This window comes from Mastigoproctus giganteus, chromosome 5 (genome assembly GCF_048544385.1).
Source record: "Mastigoproctus giganteus isolate SK-2022 chromosome 5, ASM4854438v1, whole genome shotgun sequence".
NCBI classification, from domain to species: domain Eukaryota; kingdom Metazoa; phylum Arthropoda; class Arachnida; order Uropygi; family Thelyphonidae; genus Mastigoproctus; species Mastigoproctus giganteus.
Window position 1 is genome coordinate 81,736,390 of NC_143579.1, and position 20,920 is coordinate 81,757,309.

General features: G+C 36.8%; 1 protein-coding gene across 1 annotated transcript in view; it reads left to right on the forward strand.

Moving 5' to 3' along the window:
• The window catches only part of Taf1 (TATA-box binding protein associated factor 1), an 818,869-nt gene that overhangs the window by 337,645 nt on the left and 460,304 nt on the right, over nt 1–20,920 (forward strand). The window contains exon 17 of the mRNA XM_090374096.1: nt 727–841. Coding sequence (XP_090230222.1) covers nt 727–841 — 115 coding nt within the window. The remainder of the gene's footprint in view (nt 1–726; nt 842–20,920) is intronic.

A 20,920-nucleotide genomic window follows, 5' to 3' on the forward strand; every position in this document is an offset into this window, starting at 1 on the left:
TGTAAAGATATATTTTATTTTAATATGTAAATATTTTAGTTACAGTAAATACTTATTCTTATGGTTGGTGTGTGAGCTGATTTAATGCTAAAATATGAATTTTCCCAACCTCAGAGGCCTTTTTCAGAATATATAGCATTCTCATAAAAACCTTTGTTGCAAAAGCTTTAATGTTATCATTTATTGCTTTTTGTTAGAAAAAGAGAGTGGGAATATTGGAGGAGCATAGCCTGTTCTTATTATGCATTTATTATTATTATAAACTTATTATTTCTTCTAAATGTACTTAAATCGGTAAAATACAAATATCAAACCAATTATGAGTATATCACATAAATAGTTAAATACATAACGTATGGATATCATAAAAAATCAAAGGTAATAAAATTGTAAATGCTGGTTGTCAATCAGGCTTTTAAAAGATATTTGATTTTCTAAGAAATGATTAACATTTGTTAATTTAATATATATGTTATAATTTTTTTAACTCTCTAAACTTTTCAAAACTCCATGGACTATAAATTATAATTTAAAATTATGCAAAAAATTATTTTAAAAGCTGATTCTTCAAAAATGATCCTATTATATAAACTGAATTAAAGGCTTCAATCATTTATATTAATAATTATGGTCTTATTGTGTGAAAGAAATTATGTATATCATGCATTGTTTTTCTACATTTTAGTATTTTTTCTCTTATATTTTTTTATTCTGTATTTTTTTCAGCTACTACATCAGAGAAGTTGAAACCATATATACTGTAGGACAAGAATTGCCTTTATATGAAGTTCCAGGACCTAATTCTAAAAAAGCAAATAATTTTATAAGAGATTTTTTACAGGTATATATATAAATTCACTGAATTGATATTAATGGTATTTTGTGAAGTGTAACTGAAATGCTTCATGAGTGTTTCAGTCTGCTATATATATTAGAATTCTGGGCGAAGGTAAAGAAAGCCTGCAAGAGAAGCACGCAAAATTTCGATGAAATTGACCAGCAAAAGTACTTTGCCATAACGGCATTTGTATTGTTGCTCACTCAGTAAACAGACGGTGGGTGTTATCGGTCAGGAGTAGAAATTGAATCCCATGGGAGATTGAAATCCTCCTGAAGTGGAGGGGGTAACCTGACCTTTTTTCTTTAGAATCACTGGTGGACTAGTGGATAAATTGTTTATTAAAAAAAAAAAAAAAAAGGCAAAGGAAGCCCACACGAGAAGCACGGCAATTTTCAAAAAAGTTTACCAGTGAAACTATGTTACAAACATTTTTTATCACGCCAGAACTTCCAATATGACTCTGTTCATGATTCAATTAGTTAATTCAATTAGTGATTCTAAAGAAAAAAAGGTCAGATTACTCCCCCCTCCACTTCGGGAGGGTTTCAAGCTCCTGTGGGATTCAATTTCTACACCAGACCGATAACACCCACCATCTGTTTACCGAGCAAGCCAACAATACAAATGCCGTTACGGCAAAGTACTTTTACCAGTAAATTTCATCGAACTTTTGGGTGCTTCTCGTGCAGGCTTTCTTTACCTTAGCCGAATTCTGTTTATAGAATATTGGTGTAAATACACCATAGTTTACCCATAAGTTTAACTACATACGTAGTGTAATGGCATCGTTTAGATTTTATCTTGTATTGTGGCTACCTTCACAACGAGATACCAGGTATTGCACTACTTCATATAAATAATGCTTCTCTAGTAGAGAAGACTACTGTTATTTATTCTCAGTGGGCACCACCACCCAGACACATTTCGAAGTTTGTTGGCTCACCTATCAGTGGGCGGGCAGGTACCCTGATAATGCAGACATGCCATCACGGTTGCAAAATTAATTCCACAATATGAGAGATGCCAAATGGGGAAGATAATGATAATATGTTGAAGACTAAATGCACAAGGCATAATATGTTATGGGTAGAAATTTACTATATAATATCGGTGTAAATATATGATAGTTTACCCATAAGTTTAACTACATACATGACCCCAGGTTCCAAGCGTTTTTCGAGGCCAAGCAACATTACTGCGACTTATAGTGCTCTTGATAAGTGAATAACGTTAGTTTTAAGTTCCTGTCTTTCTCTCAACAGTTTTATTTAAAAACAGTTCCATACTTGAAAACTACAAGTCAGAACGGAGAAAGGAAATTCACCTTTCTTTTCCTTTTTCATATATTTTTAGTATCACTAACCAACTAACACTTCAACCGCTTGGCCTCCTAGCGGCACTGCTAGGAGGCCCCACCCTCTCCGTGGTGGGGCCAAAAATCTTAGTGGAAAAGTCTTCCAGCCAAGAGCCAAAAGGAGCAAACATGGCAAGCACAGACCATGTTTCTGCTACTCAAACTAACAGAAAATTAGACGAAATGGGTTCAGGTAGAGCTAAGCGACAAAAGACAGAGACACTCCCTCTAGTTGCATCGTTGTTCTTAATTATTCATTCCAAGAACAAACAATCCATAGGAAGTTTGTCACCATTTCGAATCCAAAAAAACTCTCGAAAGCATAGTTAGTTCCCCTAAAACAGTCAGAAGACTGTCATCTCTACTAGCAGATCAGGGGATCTGCTAGTAGACATGACAAACCAAAAACAAGCTGAGCATCTAATGAAAGCAAAAACGTTTGGAGATATTCCAATAACAGTTACTCCCCGTTCCACCCTGAATATCTCGAGAGGAGTAATTACTGAATGGGACCTCCTCAATGTTCCTGAAGATGAAATCAAAGAAGAGCTGAAAGATCAAGGAGGTTATTCAAGTCAAAAGAATAACAATTAAAAGAGATGGAGAAATTATCCCAACAAGGAATATAATTCTGACCTTCAACACTCCAAAACCACCAAAAACTGTAAAAGCTGGATATCTAAACTGCCCACTGAGACCATACATTGCAAACCTTGTCCGATGTTTTAAGTGTCAGAAGTACAGACATTCTCAAGCAGTATGCAGAAGTTTTGCTATATGTGCAAATATGGGTCACAAGAACATACCCAACAAGACCGTAAAGCACAAAATTCAAGATGTCCCAACTGCAGAGGAGAACATAATGCCTACTCGAAAGAATGTGAAGAGAGAAAAGAGAATACAGAAATATAAAGTGGAAAACAATGTAACATATCAAGAAGATAAAAGAACAAAACAACCACAAAGAACAAATAGACCATCTTATGCACAAATAACACAAACTTATAAAACAATAGAAACACAGACAGAAGTAATGATCCCACCAAAAAAGTCCATTTCAGGTTTGGCATGCTCACTGCTCATTGAACCAAAACAAAAAACATTACACGCAATAAACACACCCATTATGATACCACCAACTAGAGAAACCAGCAAATCCACAAAACAAGATAGAACCACTGAAGTAAATGGGAATAAAATGGACAACATGGAAGTAGAAGAAAAGAATCAGACGGAATAAACAATACTTGAAATTTTTGCAAGGGAAGAGGAGATGGATACCGGAAAGCCATACTTCCCTAAAAAAAGGAAAACAAAAAAAACAGAGCCTAAGCAAACAACTTCAAGAAAACAAGCTGAAAATGCTAACAAAACCAAATAATGAATACATTTTTACATTGGAACTGTAGAAGATTCCGCAGCAATTTTCAAGATATCCACGATCTCCTATCGCAGTACAATCTGATTAGTCTAGAAACATATCTTAAACCTCAGAATAAAATAACACTAAAACATTACAATATATACAGAAAGGACAGGATTACCAACAGTGCAGCACATGATGGAGTAGCAATCTTATTAAATTCCAGTATATCTACCCAACAGGTTCCCTTGCAAACCAATTTAGAGGTCATAGCAGTACGCATTGCAGTAAACTTTCATTAGATAGTATGAATCAGAGCTGTAATACTCAGTATGTTCTACCTTGATAATAATATTAGTAAAATAATAAGAGGAGTTTTTACCTCAATATAGTACGTAGAACACTTCCGTGTGATACCCGCCAGAAATTAAAACGGAAAAAGCGAAAAAATTGACAACTTACTGGTACATTAGAGTAAAATATAAATAATTAAATAATCAATTTAACACAATTCAAATCAATTTAAAACAATTAAAAATCAAATTAACACAATTAAAAGAATCTAACGAAAATATTCAAAACGATTTTTGAATTTGAGGAAGGAAAATCGTTTTGAATATTTTTGTTAGATTCTTTTAATTGTGTTAAATTGATTATTTAATTCTTTATATTTTACTGTAATGTACCGGTAAGTTGTCAATTTTTTCGTTTTAATTTCTGGATGGTATCACACGGAAGTGTTCTACGTGCTATATTGAGGTAAACTCCTCTTATTATTTTACTAGTAAACTTTCATGTAACAGTTGCCTCCATGTACCTGCCACAAAACCAAGATATAATTAAAAATTATACAGAACTAGAAGACCTGATAGCCCAACTACCCCCTCCTTTATGTATCATGGGAGATATGAATGGCCATCATCCTATGTGGGGAAATGTAAACATAGATAAAAGAGGTCAAATTCTAGAAAAACTACTAGATAAGCTCAACCTAACTCTCTTAAATGATGGGACACCCACATATATATGTCTATCCACAGGAACTAGCACAGCAATAGACCTTTCTATATGCACTCCATCATTATACCCTCTACTGGAGTGGGCAGCTCACAGTAATTATTATTATTATTATTATTATTATTAGCTATATGGTGCAAGGAAACCTGAGGCTTATGCTGCAACAGCCAAAAAAAAAAAAAAAAAAATTCCCCAGTTACCCTAAAAGAGAGAGAGAGAGAGAGAGAGAGAGATAAAAGGGAATCACCAAGAAAGGGAAGAATGATGATATCCAACTCAGGACCCTGGGTGTGCCAAACCCATACTCACCAGATGTGAGCCCCTGAGGTAAATCCACTAGGTAGCGATCATTTTCCAGTAAAGATTACTTTAAACGAACTGAGCCCTTGTCAACCAGAAAGAACTGCAAAGTGGAGATTAGATAAGGCAAACTGGGCAATATATAAGCAGCTGGCCATATTAGAAGAGCAGCATATCCAACAGGTTTCAATTGCCACTGCAGTGAAATATGTAACTGATAAACTCCTCCATATTGCAAAACTAACAATATCAAAAACCTCTTCAATGTTTCCTATACATCCAAAGCCGTGGTGGAACGATGAATGTGCTCTAGTAAAACGAGAGAAAATCAAGGCATGGAATAATTTCCGAAGATACCCTACCACAACTAAACTGATTCAATTAAAAAAAAAAAAAAAAAAAGGGGCAAATGTCAGATGCATTACTAAGATCAGTAAAAAAGAATCTTGGATTCGTTTTGCATCTACAATTACTAGAAAAACAGTAATTATTTTGGGACAAAATAAATAAAATAAACAACAAATGCCAAAGAATTTCTCCTCCTTTTATAAAATTAAATGGAAAAGATATATCAAAGCCTGAAGACATAGCCAATGCTCTTGGTAGGACATTTGAAAAAAATATTAAGCAGTAGCTCCTATGAACCAACTTTCCAAAGACATAAGACAAATACAGAAACATAAATTAAATTTCTCCAGTAAAAGTAAAGAATCATATAACCAACCTTTCACTCTCAGAGAACTTCATAAAGCCATTTCAGAGACGAGGCAAAGTGCAGCAGGTCCGGATGAAATAATATACATGATGGTACAACAATTAGATGAGAAATCATTGATATCATTACTCTTGTTGTATAACAGGATATACCTAGAAAATTCCTTTCCGAATCAGTGGCATCATGCCTTAGTATTAGCCTTTCCAAAACCAAATAATGATCTCACAAATCCGAACCACTATTGTCCAATAGCCTTAACTAGCTGCCTTGGAAAAATACTTGAAAAAATGATAAATGCCTGACTAATGTGGTTTTTAGAAACCCATAACTTACTAAATACAGCTGAATGTGGTTTCAGAAAGAACAGGTCCACTTTAGACTTAATGATTAAAGCAGAAAACAACATAAAAAATGCTTTCATAAGAAACATCTAGTAATGATATGTTTTGATCTAGAAAAGGCATATGACACTGCATGGAGATATGGAATACTTAGACATTTATAACTTTGGAATGAGAGGACATCTTCCAATATACAGTCGAACTTCCCTATAACGAATTCGATAAATCTGGCGAAAAAATTCGTTATAGAGAAATTTCTTTATACAGAGAATATCTTTTTAATTAAGATGTGAGCCCCTGAGGGGGGGTTATCTAATTAGAAAATGAAAACGAATCTACATTTATTTTTAATGTATTTTATTTCAAAAACATACTTATTAAAATTACGTTTACACAATTTTCGCCGGTAAGTATCACAAATTAAAAAAAATCTGTAATTTTCGTTTGCACAGTACAATTAAAAATTGTCTGATTCTCAAAGAAAACCTCACATTTATTCAGAGCATTGAAAACGTTATCAGGAACATTTTCACAAAACTGAAGACCCATATGAACCATTTTAAAGCATTAATCATTTCATCGCGAGTTGGCTTTTCTACGGGTTGTTCTGATGCGTCTTCAGCGTCATCGTTAATTTCTTCGTGATCATGGTCGCGTCTAACACTGTTCAGCAGTATTTCATCTTCATTTGGATGTTCTGCTGTAATCTACATAAACATAACTATCCACTGTTATTTCATTTTCAATGTTTCCAGACGATTCTAATAATGTCCAAAAGTTTTTCATTTGTGAAAGGGGCAGTTCATCTTGTTCATCCAGTCGTTGTTAGACTTCTGTATTAAATGCAAATCCCGCTTTCGAAAAACAATTTTGAATAATGTAGTAGTAGTAGTAGTGGCATGTGTATGAGCTTATGCAGCATCAGCCAAAAAAAATCACACCATTCCCTCCAAATGCCTGTCCAGTTCCTCCTTAAATTTATTCAAACTATCAACTTCCACAACAACAGATGGAAGTTTGTTCCAGCAATTAACCACCCGCTGGCTAAAGGCAAATTTCTGCACATCTATTCTACACACACACACACACACACACACACACACACACACACACACACACACACACACACACACACACACACAATTCCGCACATCTGTCTTTTCTTAATTTGAATTTATGCCCCCTTAGGTTCGTAATCTGAACAAGATTGCACTAAGTACGCGTGTATTCAGTGACATCATTTGTCAAAACTTTTGCCAGTTCAGAGATGCAATCTCTAAGGTTAATTGTAACCTCCAAGTTTCTATTTTCTGATAACGCATTGACAATCTTCATTATTATTCTCTTTCGATAATGAAATTTAAAATTTTTAATAATTCCTTGGTCCATTGGCTGGAGTTTTGACGTTACGTTTGGTGGTAAAAACAACTTCCCACTTTTAAGTTTGGCAGAAATATTGGCAGGATGTACCGGACAGCTGTCAGTTACCAACACGATTTTCCTTTTTTCTTTTGTTATACGCTTGTCTAGTTTTAATATCCATTCTTCAAAAATATCACTTTTCATCCATGCTTTTTTATTAAAAGGTGTAGTCAACTTCCAAAGATTTTGTGCCTCTAAAACATCTTTTTTTGATATTCCGATGACTAAAAGTCTTAATTTTTCACTTCCTGTCATATTTGCTCCAACTAGCACAGTGATTCTTTCTTTGCTTTGTTTTCCGCCAAAACATTTATCATCCTTAAAAGCAAGTGTTCTATTCAGTAAACATTTAAAGAATAAACCAATTTCATCAGCATTAGAAACATCCTTACGCTCATATTCTTCCGAAATCTTCTTTAAGGTATTGTTCCTCCAACTGTTGCAATCTTCTGCACTTACATTAACACTTTCTCCACAAATAACCTTTTCCACAATTCTGTGGCGCTTCTTAAATTTATCTAGCCACCCTGTGCTCGCATTAAATTCTGTATGTCCAAGGGACTGTGCAAATTTCAGAGCTTGTTACTTAATTATTAGCCCCAATATTGGGATGTTCTTTTCACATATCATTTGCAACCATTTTAGAACAGCTTTATCAACATCTTCATATATACACAACTTAATTCGCTTCTTGTCTGCTCCTCCTTCAATTGCATTTAAAATTGATTCTCGATTTTTAAAATCGTAGATAAACTGCTTGCAGATATGCCATATTTCTCCGCAACATCTTTTTTCTTAAAACCGTGGTCAATATCATAACAATCTTTGCCTTTATCATTAATACTTAAACACTTTCTCTTCGGCATGGTTTTTGCAATTGTAAAAATTACTGGACTGCAGCTGTAGCCGATACATACACAGCAAACTTCGCTGCGCTGGCCATATAGTGAACTGTTAGTACAGGTACCGCCTACTCAATGACGTTCGCTTGCCAGTTCAAAAGTATCACTCACTTTGAAGAAATATACGACTTTGTGAATTTCTTTTATTCTGCTTTCATTCATATATACATGAAAGAAAATTTATGATTAACGTATGCTCTATGTTACTTTTCAGAAAAAAAAAAAACAAGAGCATATAGCCTATGTGATTGATGATGAACGGGGGGGGGGGAAATTCATGAAAACCATCTATTGGGGGTTCAGTTAGACGAGAACAGACATATCATATAATGATTGACATGAAGGTCATGTGGTACAGTTGAGGTGAGAAGCGAATGTCACTCAGTAGGCATTACTAAAAACTGACTATGGTAGCATTCTGTGTATTGCCGCCGCAGCATGCTAAAGGTTTACCGCAACGAATTTCGCTTTCCCCTGAGCCATCATCAATTTACAAATCTACCCTATTTATTGTAAAGTTTATGACCACTTTTAAGAAAACCCATTTGGTTTAATAACTGTAACAAAAATGAAACAAAGACCCTCCTATGGGCATCAATGGCCACAAGTGTTCACTAAAAATATGATTATTTAATTCCAGATGCTAATGCGAAATTTCGGAGGGAAGGAAGCAGTATATTTGAGTGGCTGTTTAGTAAATGCTTGAAAATCTTCAAAAATGCTTTTACTAATTTTTTTAAAAATTCGTTATAGAGAGACTAACACTTCGTTATATGGGGTTAATTTTACATGTAATTTCGTTTCAAGGTGCAAAGTTTGGTGAAAAAATTCGTTAAATAGAAGTTCGTAATAGAGAAGTTCCACTGTATATCCGAAATTCTTTGCAACAACGAACTTTCCAAGTTAGGATATTAACCACACTCGCAGGTCTTTAAACAAGAAGAAGGAGTGCCACAGGGATCAGTACTCAATGCTATCCTGTTTGCCATAAAAATCAACTCAATAGCTAAACAAATACCGAGTACCATAGATGCAGCACTTTATGTTGATGATTTCAGCTTTTCTTGTCACTCACAAAATATGTGAACAATAGAATGCCAACTGCAATCAACAATTAATAAAGTAATAGCATGGACCCAAAACAATGGCTTCCGACTCTCTTAGCAAAAGACAGTTGGAATGTCAAAAAACAGTTAGACTTTTGTCGGAAAAGAAACTTACACCCAGACCCAGAACTAAAGCTAGGAGAACAACTAATCCCAATAACATCCAGCACAACTTTTCTTGGACCTAACCCTTGATAAGAAATTTACCTTTTTAGATCATATAAAACGCCTTAGAACAAACTGTCTAAAGAAATTTAATATCCTGAGAGTCATATCTGCAACGACGTGGGGAGCAGACAGGTACGCTTTGTTACATCTGTATAGAACCTTGATAAGATCCAGACTCAATTACGGAGTACCAATTTACAGCTCTGCAAGACTCAGTGCCTTAAGATGGTTAGATCCTATACACCATAATGCACTACATATAGCCCTAGGAGCGTATCGTACTTCTCGGTACAAAGTCTCTATGGTGAAGCCTATGAACCACCACTCCACCTCAGAAGACAAGTACTACTTTTATCTTATGCAGCTAAAATAAAGTGTATTCCAAATCATCCTGTGTACAAAACAATTCATGCACCAATATGGGAAAATATGTACAGAATAAATCCAACAGCAAACAAACCAGCAAACATGTGCATCAAGGAGCTACTTCCAATTTGGTCTCTTGATTTCAAAAAAATAGCTGTCATACAAAACGCATCAAGACCTCCTCGGGATACAATATCACCAGTCTGTGATACCTACTTCCATAACTGGGGAAGATATTCCCTACCAGGAAATAGCTTTCAACAACTACATGATGCGTATCTAGAGAATATCCACACTATGCACAAATATATATGGATGGATCGAAAACTGATACAAACGTTGGTGCTGCAGCAGTTTTCTCTGATACTACAATAACCCAAGTTCTTCCAACAGAATCTTTACAGCTGAATTACAAGTTGTGAAGTTAGCAATGGACTGAATATGGCACCAAAGGTTAACCTATAGTCTGATCTTCACGGACCCCCTCAGTGTAATGCAAACAATACAGTGCGACACAAAGAATTTCCATATGACTTTGAGACAAATTCAAGTCACCCTAAACAAACTGATTAAAAGAAAACAAAATGCTACCTTTTGTTGGGTTCTTGGACATACAGGAATTAAAGGAAATGAACAAGCTGATCATGCAGAAAAAACAGCAACAGGCATCATACGATCAGCCATCAAAGTACCATTTACAGACTACAGATGTTGCATCAAAGTGAATAGCAAAGAACAATGGCAAAGAATATGGAATGAACAAACCTATAATAAACATTTTCAAATTAAACCAGTTTTAAAACAGTGGAATACCAGTGAAAGACTGGTCCGAAAAGAAGTAACTCTTGTCAGGTTAAGAATAAGTCACTCATGTCTTACTCATCCCTATCTACTTAGAGCCGAAGAACCGCCTCGATGTAATCAGTGTCCAAGTTTGCAAATGATATAAAGGGTGGCAGGGTTCTTAATGATAGTAAAGACAGTATGCTACTGCAACAGGATCTAGAAAGGTTACTTAGATAGGCTAAGAAGTGGCAACTGAAGTTAAAACATTGACAAATTCAAAGTACTGCTTGTGGGTAGCATGAACCCAAGAGAAACGTACCAAATGTGTGGAGGCACTCAGGCCGGTGGAGAATGAAAAAGATCTGGGGTAATTGTGCAGTCAGATATCAAGTTCTCTGAGCAGTGCAGATGGGCTGCCAGAGTAGGCCATGGAGTGTTATCAATGAAATATAGGAATTTTGATAGCACAGACAAGGAGGTGATTATACTTTGTACAAGGCAATGTGTAGTGCATACAGGTCTGGAAGCCTCATTTTAGGAAGGATGTAGAGTTGATATAATGAGTATAAAGAAGGGCAACAAGATTGGTGAGAGGAACAAAGGGATTCTCTTACCAGGAGAGGTTTAAATTCTGTTAGTTGCAGTATCTGGAGACTAGGCACCTGCAAGGTGATCTGATTGAGGTGTACAAGCCCTTGAATGGTTTGAGCAGACTTAATGCTGATGCGATACTTCCACTTGCTCAGATTAAGAACCTGAGGGGGCATAGATTCAAATTGAGGAGAGACAGTTGTAGAATAGATGTGCAGTAGTTTGCTTTTATCCAGAGGGTAGTTGATTGCTGGACAGACTTCCATCTGTTGTTGTGTAAGTTGATAGCTTAAATAAATTTAAGGCTGAACTAGGCAAACACTTGGAGTGACCAGACGGGTGAAATGGGAAGTTTTTTTTTTTCTTCTTTTGGCTGATGCTTTGTAAGCTTGCTTTCTTGCATCATATGCCTCAGCTAATGCTAATTAGCATTAGTAGAGGCATATGATGCAAGAAAGCAAGAGCATGCGGCATCAGCCAAAAAAAAAAAAAAAAACACGCTCCCAATTCACCCCTCCGTTCGTTCTGAATACCTGTATAGCTCAGCCTTAAATTTATTTAGGCTATCAACTTCCACAGCAAACGATGGAAGTCTGTCCTACAAACCTGCTCGCTAAAGTCAAATTTCCGCACATCTATCCTACATCTGTTTTTCCTCAGTTTGAATTTATGTCCTCTCAAGTGATTATTCTGAACAAGAGGAAGAATCCCATCAGCATTGAGCATGCTCAAACCATTCAAGGCTTTATACACCTGAATCAAATCACCTCGCAGGTGCCTAGTCTCCAGACACTGTAATTTCCAAAATTTAAGCCTTTCTTCATAAGAGCAACCCTTTGTTCCACTCATTAATCTTGTTGCCCTTCTCTGTATTCATTCCAACAGTTCTACTTCCTTCTTAAAATGAGGCCTCCAGACCTTTATACAGTACTCAAGGTGTGGCCTGACCATTGCCTTATACAATGGGATAAACACCTCTTTATCCCTGCTAGAAATATTCCTGTATATCATTCACAAGGCACCATGAGCAAATCTTGCAGATCGTCTGCACTGCTCAGCAAACTTCATATCTGCCTGCACAATTACCCACAGGTGCTTTTCATTCTCTACCACTGTCAGTGTAGTATCACAGAGTTGATATAAGCTAAAAGTTGAGCACTCCATCTACTCAACTTTTCTAGATCATGTTGCAGCAGCATACTGTAATTAATGTCCTTAACAACACTGTCAACCTTCGTATCATCTGCAAACTTGGACATTAAGCCTGATATACCATCATCAATATCATTTATAAATACAGAAATTTCCTTTGTGACCACATCATAGTATCCAATCAAGTTGGTCAGGCAAGACTTTCCCTTAACAAAACCATGCTGTGTCCGACCTATAACTGAAGTCTTGTCTAGATGATCCTTCAGTGTTTCTTTAACCGGTGTCTCCATTAATTTTCCTGGAACAGAAGTTAAACTAACAGGACTATAATTACTTGTGTTGCCCTTTGATCCTGCTTTGTGAATTGCGGTCACATTTGCTCATCTCCAGTCCATGGGTACCTCCCCTGAGTCCAAAGTAGCTCTCATAATTATGGATAAAGGTTTGCTGCCTCCTTTAATATAACTGGAGAGATCCCATCCACCCCGGGTGCCTTTTTTTATGTTTATCTTCAACAATTTCTCCTCCATTTTCCTCTCAGTTATTACAAAATCATTTAGCTCATTATCAGAGTTTAACTGACCTCTGGCATTCCTCTCCCTGAATAAATCTTCATGGGTGAATTTAGATGCAAAATACTAATTTAGTTTGTTAGCCACTTGAGCAGGATCATCAACAGTTGAACCATCAATGTCCAGTGGACCAATCTGATTCATCCCTTTCCATTTAGAGTTTACATAGGTAAAGAACTCTTTGTTGTTTTTCTTTGCATCCTTTGCTAAAGATTTCTCATAATGTGCCTTTGTCTGCCTAATCTCCTTTGTGACTTGGTTACAGACCAGCTTATATCTGTCATAGGCTTCCATTTCACCCATTAATTTATATGTATCCCATGCATTTTTCTTCTCTGCCCTATGTCGCTTTAGTTCTTTTGAAATCCATTTAGGCCTAAACCTTGAACACTATTTCTTAGTTGGTATTTAAAGCCTAGTAGCTTCCAAGATAAGTTCTTTGAATGCTTCCCATTTTGAATTTGCTGTTGGTGACATCATCAGTTGGTCCCACCGTATAGAATTTAAATACTGTCTCAGACCACCGTAGTTGCCTGTACAAAAGCAAAAATCCTTCCCTTTATCCCTGATGGTAGTTACCTCTTTGAGTAAATTCCACTGCAGCACACTGTGATCACTGCCACCTAGTGGTTCCTTTATCTGCAGATTCTTAATGCATGAAGAATCACTACTGATAATCAGATCAAGAGTATTACTCCCTCTATTTGCCTCCCGAACATGCTGATGTAGAAAACAATCATCCAATAAATCCACAAAAGCCTTGTTAATGTGTGAGTGACCAACCCACAAATTGCAGTCAATATCTGGAAAACTAAAATCCCCCATTATAAGACTCTTTGATTTACTGGCCCACTCTTTCCCTGTACTGTTTCTTATTATACTCATCATAGTCATTAGGCCTATAACACACTCCTACTCCCAATTTTGATCTCCCAATGCTTATGTCACACGAAACTGACTCGACACTGTCCTGTCCAGCGATGTCGACTGGCTTCACTTCCTTGGATTTTATGTTTCTTAACTAACAGCATAGCCCCTCCTCCCTTCCTATCCTGTCTGTCCTTCCTGTACACATTTTACTCCCCAAATTCCAGTTGTGCATTCCTTATATCTGTGTGACACCATGTGTCTGATATCCCAACAATATCTGCCTTTGATGTTTTGGCCAATACCTCAAATTCATCAAACACATAAAATCTTATTTACCAACCTCCTAGCATTGGTGTATATGCAAGTATACATGCACCTTTTCCTATTCTTAGCTACCCTAACACAACCCATGTGTTTACTTGTACTGCAGTGACTCCCAGCAGTCTCTGAAATCCCCTGCATCTTGTTTTCCAGGCTGCTGCTCATTCCAATAGAAGCAGTGCAAGAATCACTTTCACCTCTGCAAGTGGCTACTGTTAATCTATTAGTCCTTGTATCCCCCAAAGCTAGCAGTTTTCCGACCCACCTAACACTGCCTTGATAGCATCAGCAAATATTCTTGCACCCTTTCTATTTAAGTGTATCCCATCCATGTGGAAGCGGTCTCTTCTGTTAACAAGAGATTGCTTCTACAGGGATGGGATACACTTAAATAGAAAAGGTGCAAGAATTTTTGCTGATGCTGTCGAGGCAGTGTTAGGTGGGTCGGAAAACTGCTAGTTGGGGGGGATACAAGGACTAATAGATTAACAGTAGCCACTGCAGAGGTGGAAGTGATTCTTGCACTGCTTCTATTGAAATGAGCAGAAGCCTGAAAAACAAGATGCAGGATATTTCAGAGACTGCTGGGAGCCATTGCGGTACAAGTAAACACATGGGTTGTGTTAGGGTAGCTAAGAATAGAAACAGGTGCATGTATACCTGCTTGTACACCAATGCTAGGAGTTTGGTAAATAAATTTGATGAATTTGAGGTATTGCTCAAAACGTCAAAGGCAGATATTGTTGGGATATCAGAGACGTGGTGTCACACAGATATAAGGAATGCGGAACTGGAATTTGGGGAATACAATGTGTATAGAAAGGATAGACAGGACAGGAGGGGAGGAGGGGTTATGCTATTAGTTAAGAAACACAAAGTCCAAGGAAGTGAAGCCAGTCGACATCGATGGACAGGGCAGTGTCGAGTCATTTTGGTGTAACATAAGCATAGGGAAATCAAAATTGAGAGTAGGAGTTTGCTATAGGACTAATGACTCTGATGAGTATAATAAGATATTGTACAGGGAAATAGTGGGCCAGTAAATCAGAGAGTCTTATAATGGGGGATTTTAATTTCCCAGATATTGACTGGAATTTGGGGATTGGTCACTCGCACACTAGCATGGCTTTTGTGGATTTATTGGATGATTGTTTGCTACATCAGCATGTTCGGGAGGCAACAAGAGGGAGCAATACTCTTGATCTGATTATCAGTAGTGATTCTTCATGCATTAAGAATCTGCAGATAAATGAACCACTAGGTGGCAGTGATCACAGTGTGTTGAAGTGGGATTTACTCAAGGAGGTAACTACCATCAGAGGTAAAGGGAAGGGTTTTTGTTTTCGTAAAGGCGACTATGATGGTCTGAGACAGTATTTAAATTCTATACAGTGGTACCAACTGATGACGTTACCAACAGCAAACTCAAAATGGGAAACATTCAAGGAACTAATCTTGGAGGCTACCAGGCTTTACATACCAACTAAGAAATATTGTTCAAGGTTTAGGTCTAAATGGTTGTCAGATGAACTAATGAGACGTGGCAGAGAAGAAAGATGCATGGGATACATACAAATTAATGGGTGACATGGAAGCCTATGATAGATATAAGTTGGTCTGTAACCAAGTCACAAAGGAGATTAGGCAGGCAAAGGCAGACTACGAAAAATCCTTGGCAAATAATGCAAAGAAAAACAGAAAAGAGTTTTTTACCTATTTAAACTCAAGAAGGAAAGGGATGAATCAGATTGGTCCACTGGATATTGATGGTTCAACAGTTGAGGATCCTGCTCAGGTGGCTAACAATCTAAACAAGTATTTTGCATCTACATTCATGCATGAGGAGTTATTCAGGAAGGAGAATGATGTAGGTAAAGTAAACATTGGCAGTGAGCTGAATGATTTTGTAATAACTGAGAGGAAAGTGGAGGAGAGATTGTTGAGAATAAACATAAAAAAGGCACCTGGGGTGGATGGGATCTATCCAGTTATATTAAAGGAGGCAGCAAAGGAAGTAAGCAAACCCCTAGCCATAATTATGAGAGCTTCTTTGGACTCAGGGGAGGTACCCATAGACTGGAGATGTGCAAATGTAACCCCAATTCTCAAAGGAGGATCAAAGGCTGACACAAGTAATTATAGACCTGTTAGTTTAACTTCTGTTCCAGGTAAATTAATGGAGGCACTGGTTAAAGAAGCACTGCGGGATCATCTAGACAAGAATTCAGTTATAGCTCAGACGCAGCATGGTTTTGTTAAGGGCAGGTCTTGCCTGACCAATTTGATTGGATACTATCATGTAGTCACAAAAGAACTGGATGCAAAAACTAATTTTGATATCATATACTTGGATTTCAGGAAAGCTTTTGATACCGTTGCACATGGAAGACTACTGTACAAATTGGAGCAGTGGCATTAAGGGCAAGTTGCTACAATGGATAAAAGGACAGCTGAGTGGGAGAAGACAGAGAGTGGTAATCAATGGATACTGCTTTATGTGGACTAATGTTATTAGTGGTGTCCCTCAGGGTTTGGCATTGGGCCCATTGTTGTTTTGTATATTTATCAATGATATTGATAAAGGTATATCAGGCTTAATATCCAGGTTTGCAGATGATACAAAGTTTGGCAGGGTTGTTAATAGCAGTAATGACAGTATGCTGCTGCAACAGGATCTGGAAAGGTTGAACTCATGAGCTGAGAGGTGGTAAATGAAGTTTAACATTGACAAATGTAAAGTACTACATATGGGGAAACAGTAACCCCAGAGCAACATATCAACTCTGCGGTACTACACTGACTGGTGGAGAATGAAAAGGACCTGGGGGTAATTGTGCAGGCAGATATGAAGTTCTCTGAGCAGTGCAGACGAGATCCAAGAGTAGCTTATGGTGTCTTGTCAATGATATACAGGAATTTTTCTAGCAGGGATAAGGAGGTGATTATTCCCTTGTATAAGGCAATGGTTAGGCCACATCTTGAGTACTGTATACAGGTCTGGAGGCCTCATTTCAAGAAGGATGTAGAGCTGCTGGAACGGGTACAGAGAAGGGCAACAAGATTAGTGAATGGAACAAAGGGTTGCTCTTACGAAGAAAGGCTTAAGTTTTGCAAATTACAGAGTCTGGAGACTAGGCACCGGCGAGGTGATCTGATAGAGGTGTATAAGGCTTTGAATGGTTTGAGCATGCTCAATGCCAATGGGATTCTTCATCTTGCTCAAAATAATCACCTCAGAGGGCATAAATTCAAATTGAGGAAGGACGGATGTCGGATAGATGTGCGGAAATTTGCCTTTGGCCAGCGGGTAGTTGGTTGGTGGAACCGACTTCCGTCACTTGTTGTTGAAGTTGATAGCCTAAACAAATTTAAGGCTCAACTGGACAGGTATTTCGAACGAACGGAGGGGTGAAATGGGAGTGGTGTGTTTTTTTTTTTTTTTTTGGCTGATGCTGAATAAGCTTGCTTTCTTGCATCATATGCCTCTGCTAATGGAAGTACAGACCAGGCTGAATAAAATTCTACCCCTTGAGCCTTGCACAGTCTTTCTTGGTCTGAATTGATCGACAAGCCTCTCATCATATACTCCCTCCTATCGGGTATGGGTATAATTTCAGACAGTTTCAAATTTAACCCTAATTCATGGCTTTGTTTTCAACGGTGACCTGTACTTCTAAGTAATTCTGCCAGTCTCGTACTCTTAATATCATTTGTGCCAACATGTACAATAATATCACCTTTTGTGTCCTTAAAAGTTGATATCCGTTCAACAACGTCATCAATCTTTGCCCCTGGTAGATGTACCCTGGTCATGTTCCACCTATCTTTTTTGTATAGCATGTTCCCCGTTTCCCTGACAATAGAGTCACCCACACCTACTAGTTCCTGTGGGACCAGCGCATTCTCCATTGGGGGTTGCGACTGTGTTGTGTGATGATCAAGTGCAAGCTCTGGCATTGATGTGCGCAGCTGATAGCCTGGTGGGCCCCTTAATTTAAATCCTTCAAGGGCATCCACCCTGTCCTTCAAGCTCTCATATAGACCGATAGCAATGCTGAGTTGTAGCCTGATTTCCTCACACTCCTTACATAGTGCACACACAAAGACATCCTCCTTGGCAATATCATGTCCTGTAAGTGATTGCCAAAACAAACATCAAGCAAGCAGTACATTTCAAAAGGCTGTGATTCAGAGGGCAACTGCTCCCCCTCAGTTCTCCCCTGAGCCACAGCACTCCATTTAGCTTGAGCCTTTTGCTTTGCTGCTCTGGTCTGAGTCATGATTTCATTTCAATTTCATTACAAAATTATAACCCTAAACTTGTATCCCAATGCAGTTATAACACTATATGTCTATATATATTTTTCGATTATCGAGTATTATCTTCGAATTTCGTTATAAAACTTGCATATCAAGTTATGTATTAATTAATTGTTACGTTTGTAAAATCTAAGTCATTATATGTATTTAGTTAAAAAGTACAATTTAATTGAAGTTTAACTAGATTAATAAATTTTGCTGGTTAATTGATAATATTATATACAGGCATACCTCGGTTAACGTTACCTCTGATAACGAAGCCTCGATATAACGAAGTCCGCAATTTCAAGCCCCATTTAACATAAAAAAATATTCCATTTTTGTTTAATCATCTGAAATATAAACAAATATTGTCAAAAAAACAACTTTGAAGAAAAAGCTCTTTTGTTGTTAGACAATGCTCCGGGACATCCTACTGATCTTAACACGTTGGACACATGCATTCCTGTCAAAGTTGTGTTTCTTCCAGCAAACACAACTTCCCTGATTCAACCATTGGATCAGGGAGTAATAGCATCATTTAAAGCTTATTATCTGCGTCGAACTTTAAGCAATTTAACTGAACTAGAGGATAAAGAGGAAATGACAGTTAAAACGTTTTGGAAAAACTACACCATTAAAAACGCAATAGAAAGCATTGATAGTTCTTGGAAAGAAGTCACTAAGAAATGCTTAAATGGAGTTTGGCGCAAAATATGGCCAGAAGTTGTACTAGAAGAAGAAAATAACATCCAAGAATTAGAAATGAAGTTATCCAGATGGCTCAATCAAATAGGTTTCGAAAATGTCGATGAAGAGGATGTTAGAAATTTATTGAATGCAGAAGATGATAGTTTTTCAGTGGAAGATTTAGAAAGCCTTGTTAGCAACGAAGACAAAGATAATGAAGGCGAAGTTAAAGAAGTACCTGCCGAAAAAGTATTAACAACCAAAGATTTAAAAAGGTGCTTAAATGATCTTGAAAACGTTTTAAATTTTTTTAGTGAAAATGATCCTGACTTAGGAAGAAGTGTTATAGTTAAGCGATCAGTGTTAAATGCAATAACTCCGTATAGGCAATTGTTAAATGAAAGAGAAAAAAAGCATAAACAATCAACTTTAACCTCATATTTTAAAATGTGATTTCACTTTGTATGTAAGTTGACTGTTTATTTAATAAAACTTTTCTTTGTTCGAAAAAAAGCTTTTCATTTTCTTTACGTAGGAACGTATCCCTATTCTGGCCATAGTATTTTTACCTCTGAAAACGAAGTTTCGCTTAACGAAGTAATTTCGTGGAACGCATCCTATTCGTTAATCGAGGTATGCCTGTACTTTACTATAATAAGCTAATGCTATCTAGTTCGGGATATAACGTATCATATCCGAGTTTTCAGGAGCGAGGGTGCATAGCACGCATTTGTTGATTGGACCATTGTTCAAGCCCGTGACTACTAAATACGATAAATATTTGTATTGACGATTTATTGTAAACTCTACTGACTTGGTTGTCGTGCTGGAGAATAAACAGAAAATTTATTTATTTTTTTTTTATTTATTTATAACAATGGCGGCAAGTTATGAACAGCAAGTTATGAACACTTAAGTATTAATTAACTTCCAAAATCTCGCTGTCTCAATTTAGAATAAACCAAGGATCTTGACTAGGTCTATAAGCTACTTATAGAAAATAATTTAATATAACAATTAGTCAGTAAAGCGGCTAAATATTGCTAAAAAACTTCCTGTTTGCCGACCCTGCAAAATTTGTAAAACATGTGGATTGGATACCCTTACCAATACTAAGTAATAACCTACAAAATCTCTATCTACGTTAAAATTTAAACTAAGTATCGTAACTTGGAATATAAAGCTACTCTAGAAAATAAGTTAATATGCCAATTTAAGTTAATAAAACAGAAAAAACTTCTATTTTCCAGAGCCTTAAAAACTTTGCTTGCACATGGCTACTCTTGTTTAGGAATGACGTAATGTTAGCGTTAGCATTAGTAATGCTAATGATTTCTAATGCCTGCACATGAAAATCACTTTGCTTGCCATAACACACTTGCGGTCTCTATCCAAATCAGCTTATAATTATTATACAAATATGAGCTACCTATCACTTTCTAATTTTATGGTGACTTTTTCAGTTCCTTCATGCTCATTTAACCTGTTTTCATGCATCTTGCCTTTCTCCTTATGTGGCACCTCCTGATTTTAATGAATGCACTTGTTGCATCAATGATGTGTTGAAAGTATCTCACGGTCTAACTGTACCTTATATATGGCCCTGAGTTCCAAGCATTAGTGATCAAGTGATTATAAAGCAATTTCAAAGGATTATAAAACTTATGACAATAGAGCTTGTTATTTTCTAACTTAGTGTTTTCCTCAAAGTCATTTATTTTATAAAGAGCACTCAAAGTTAAAG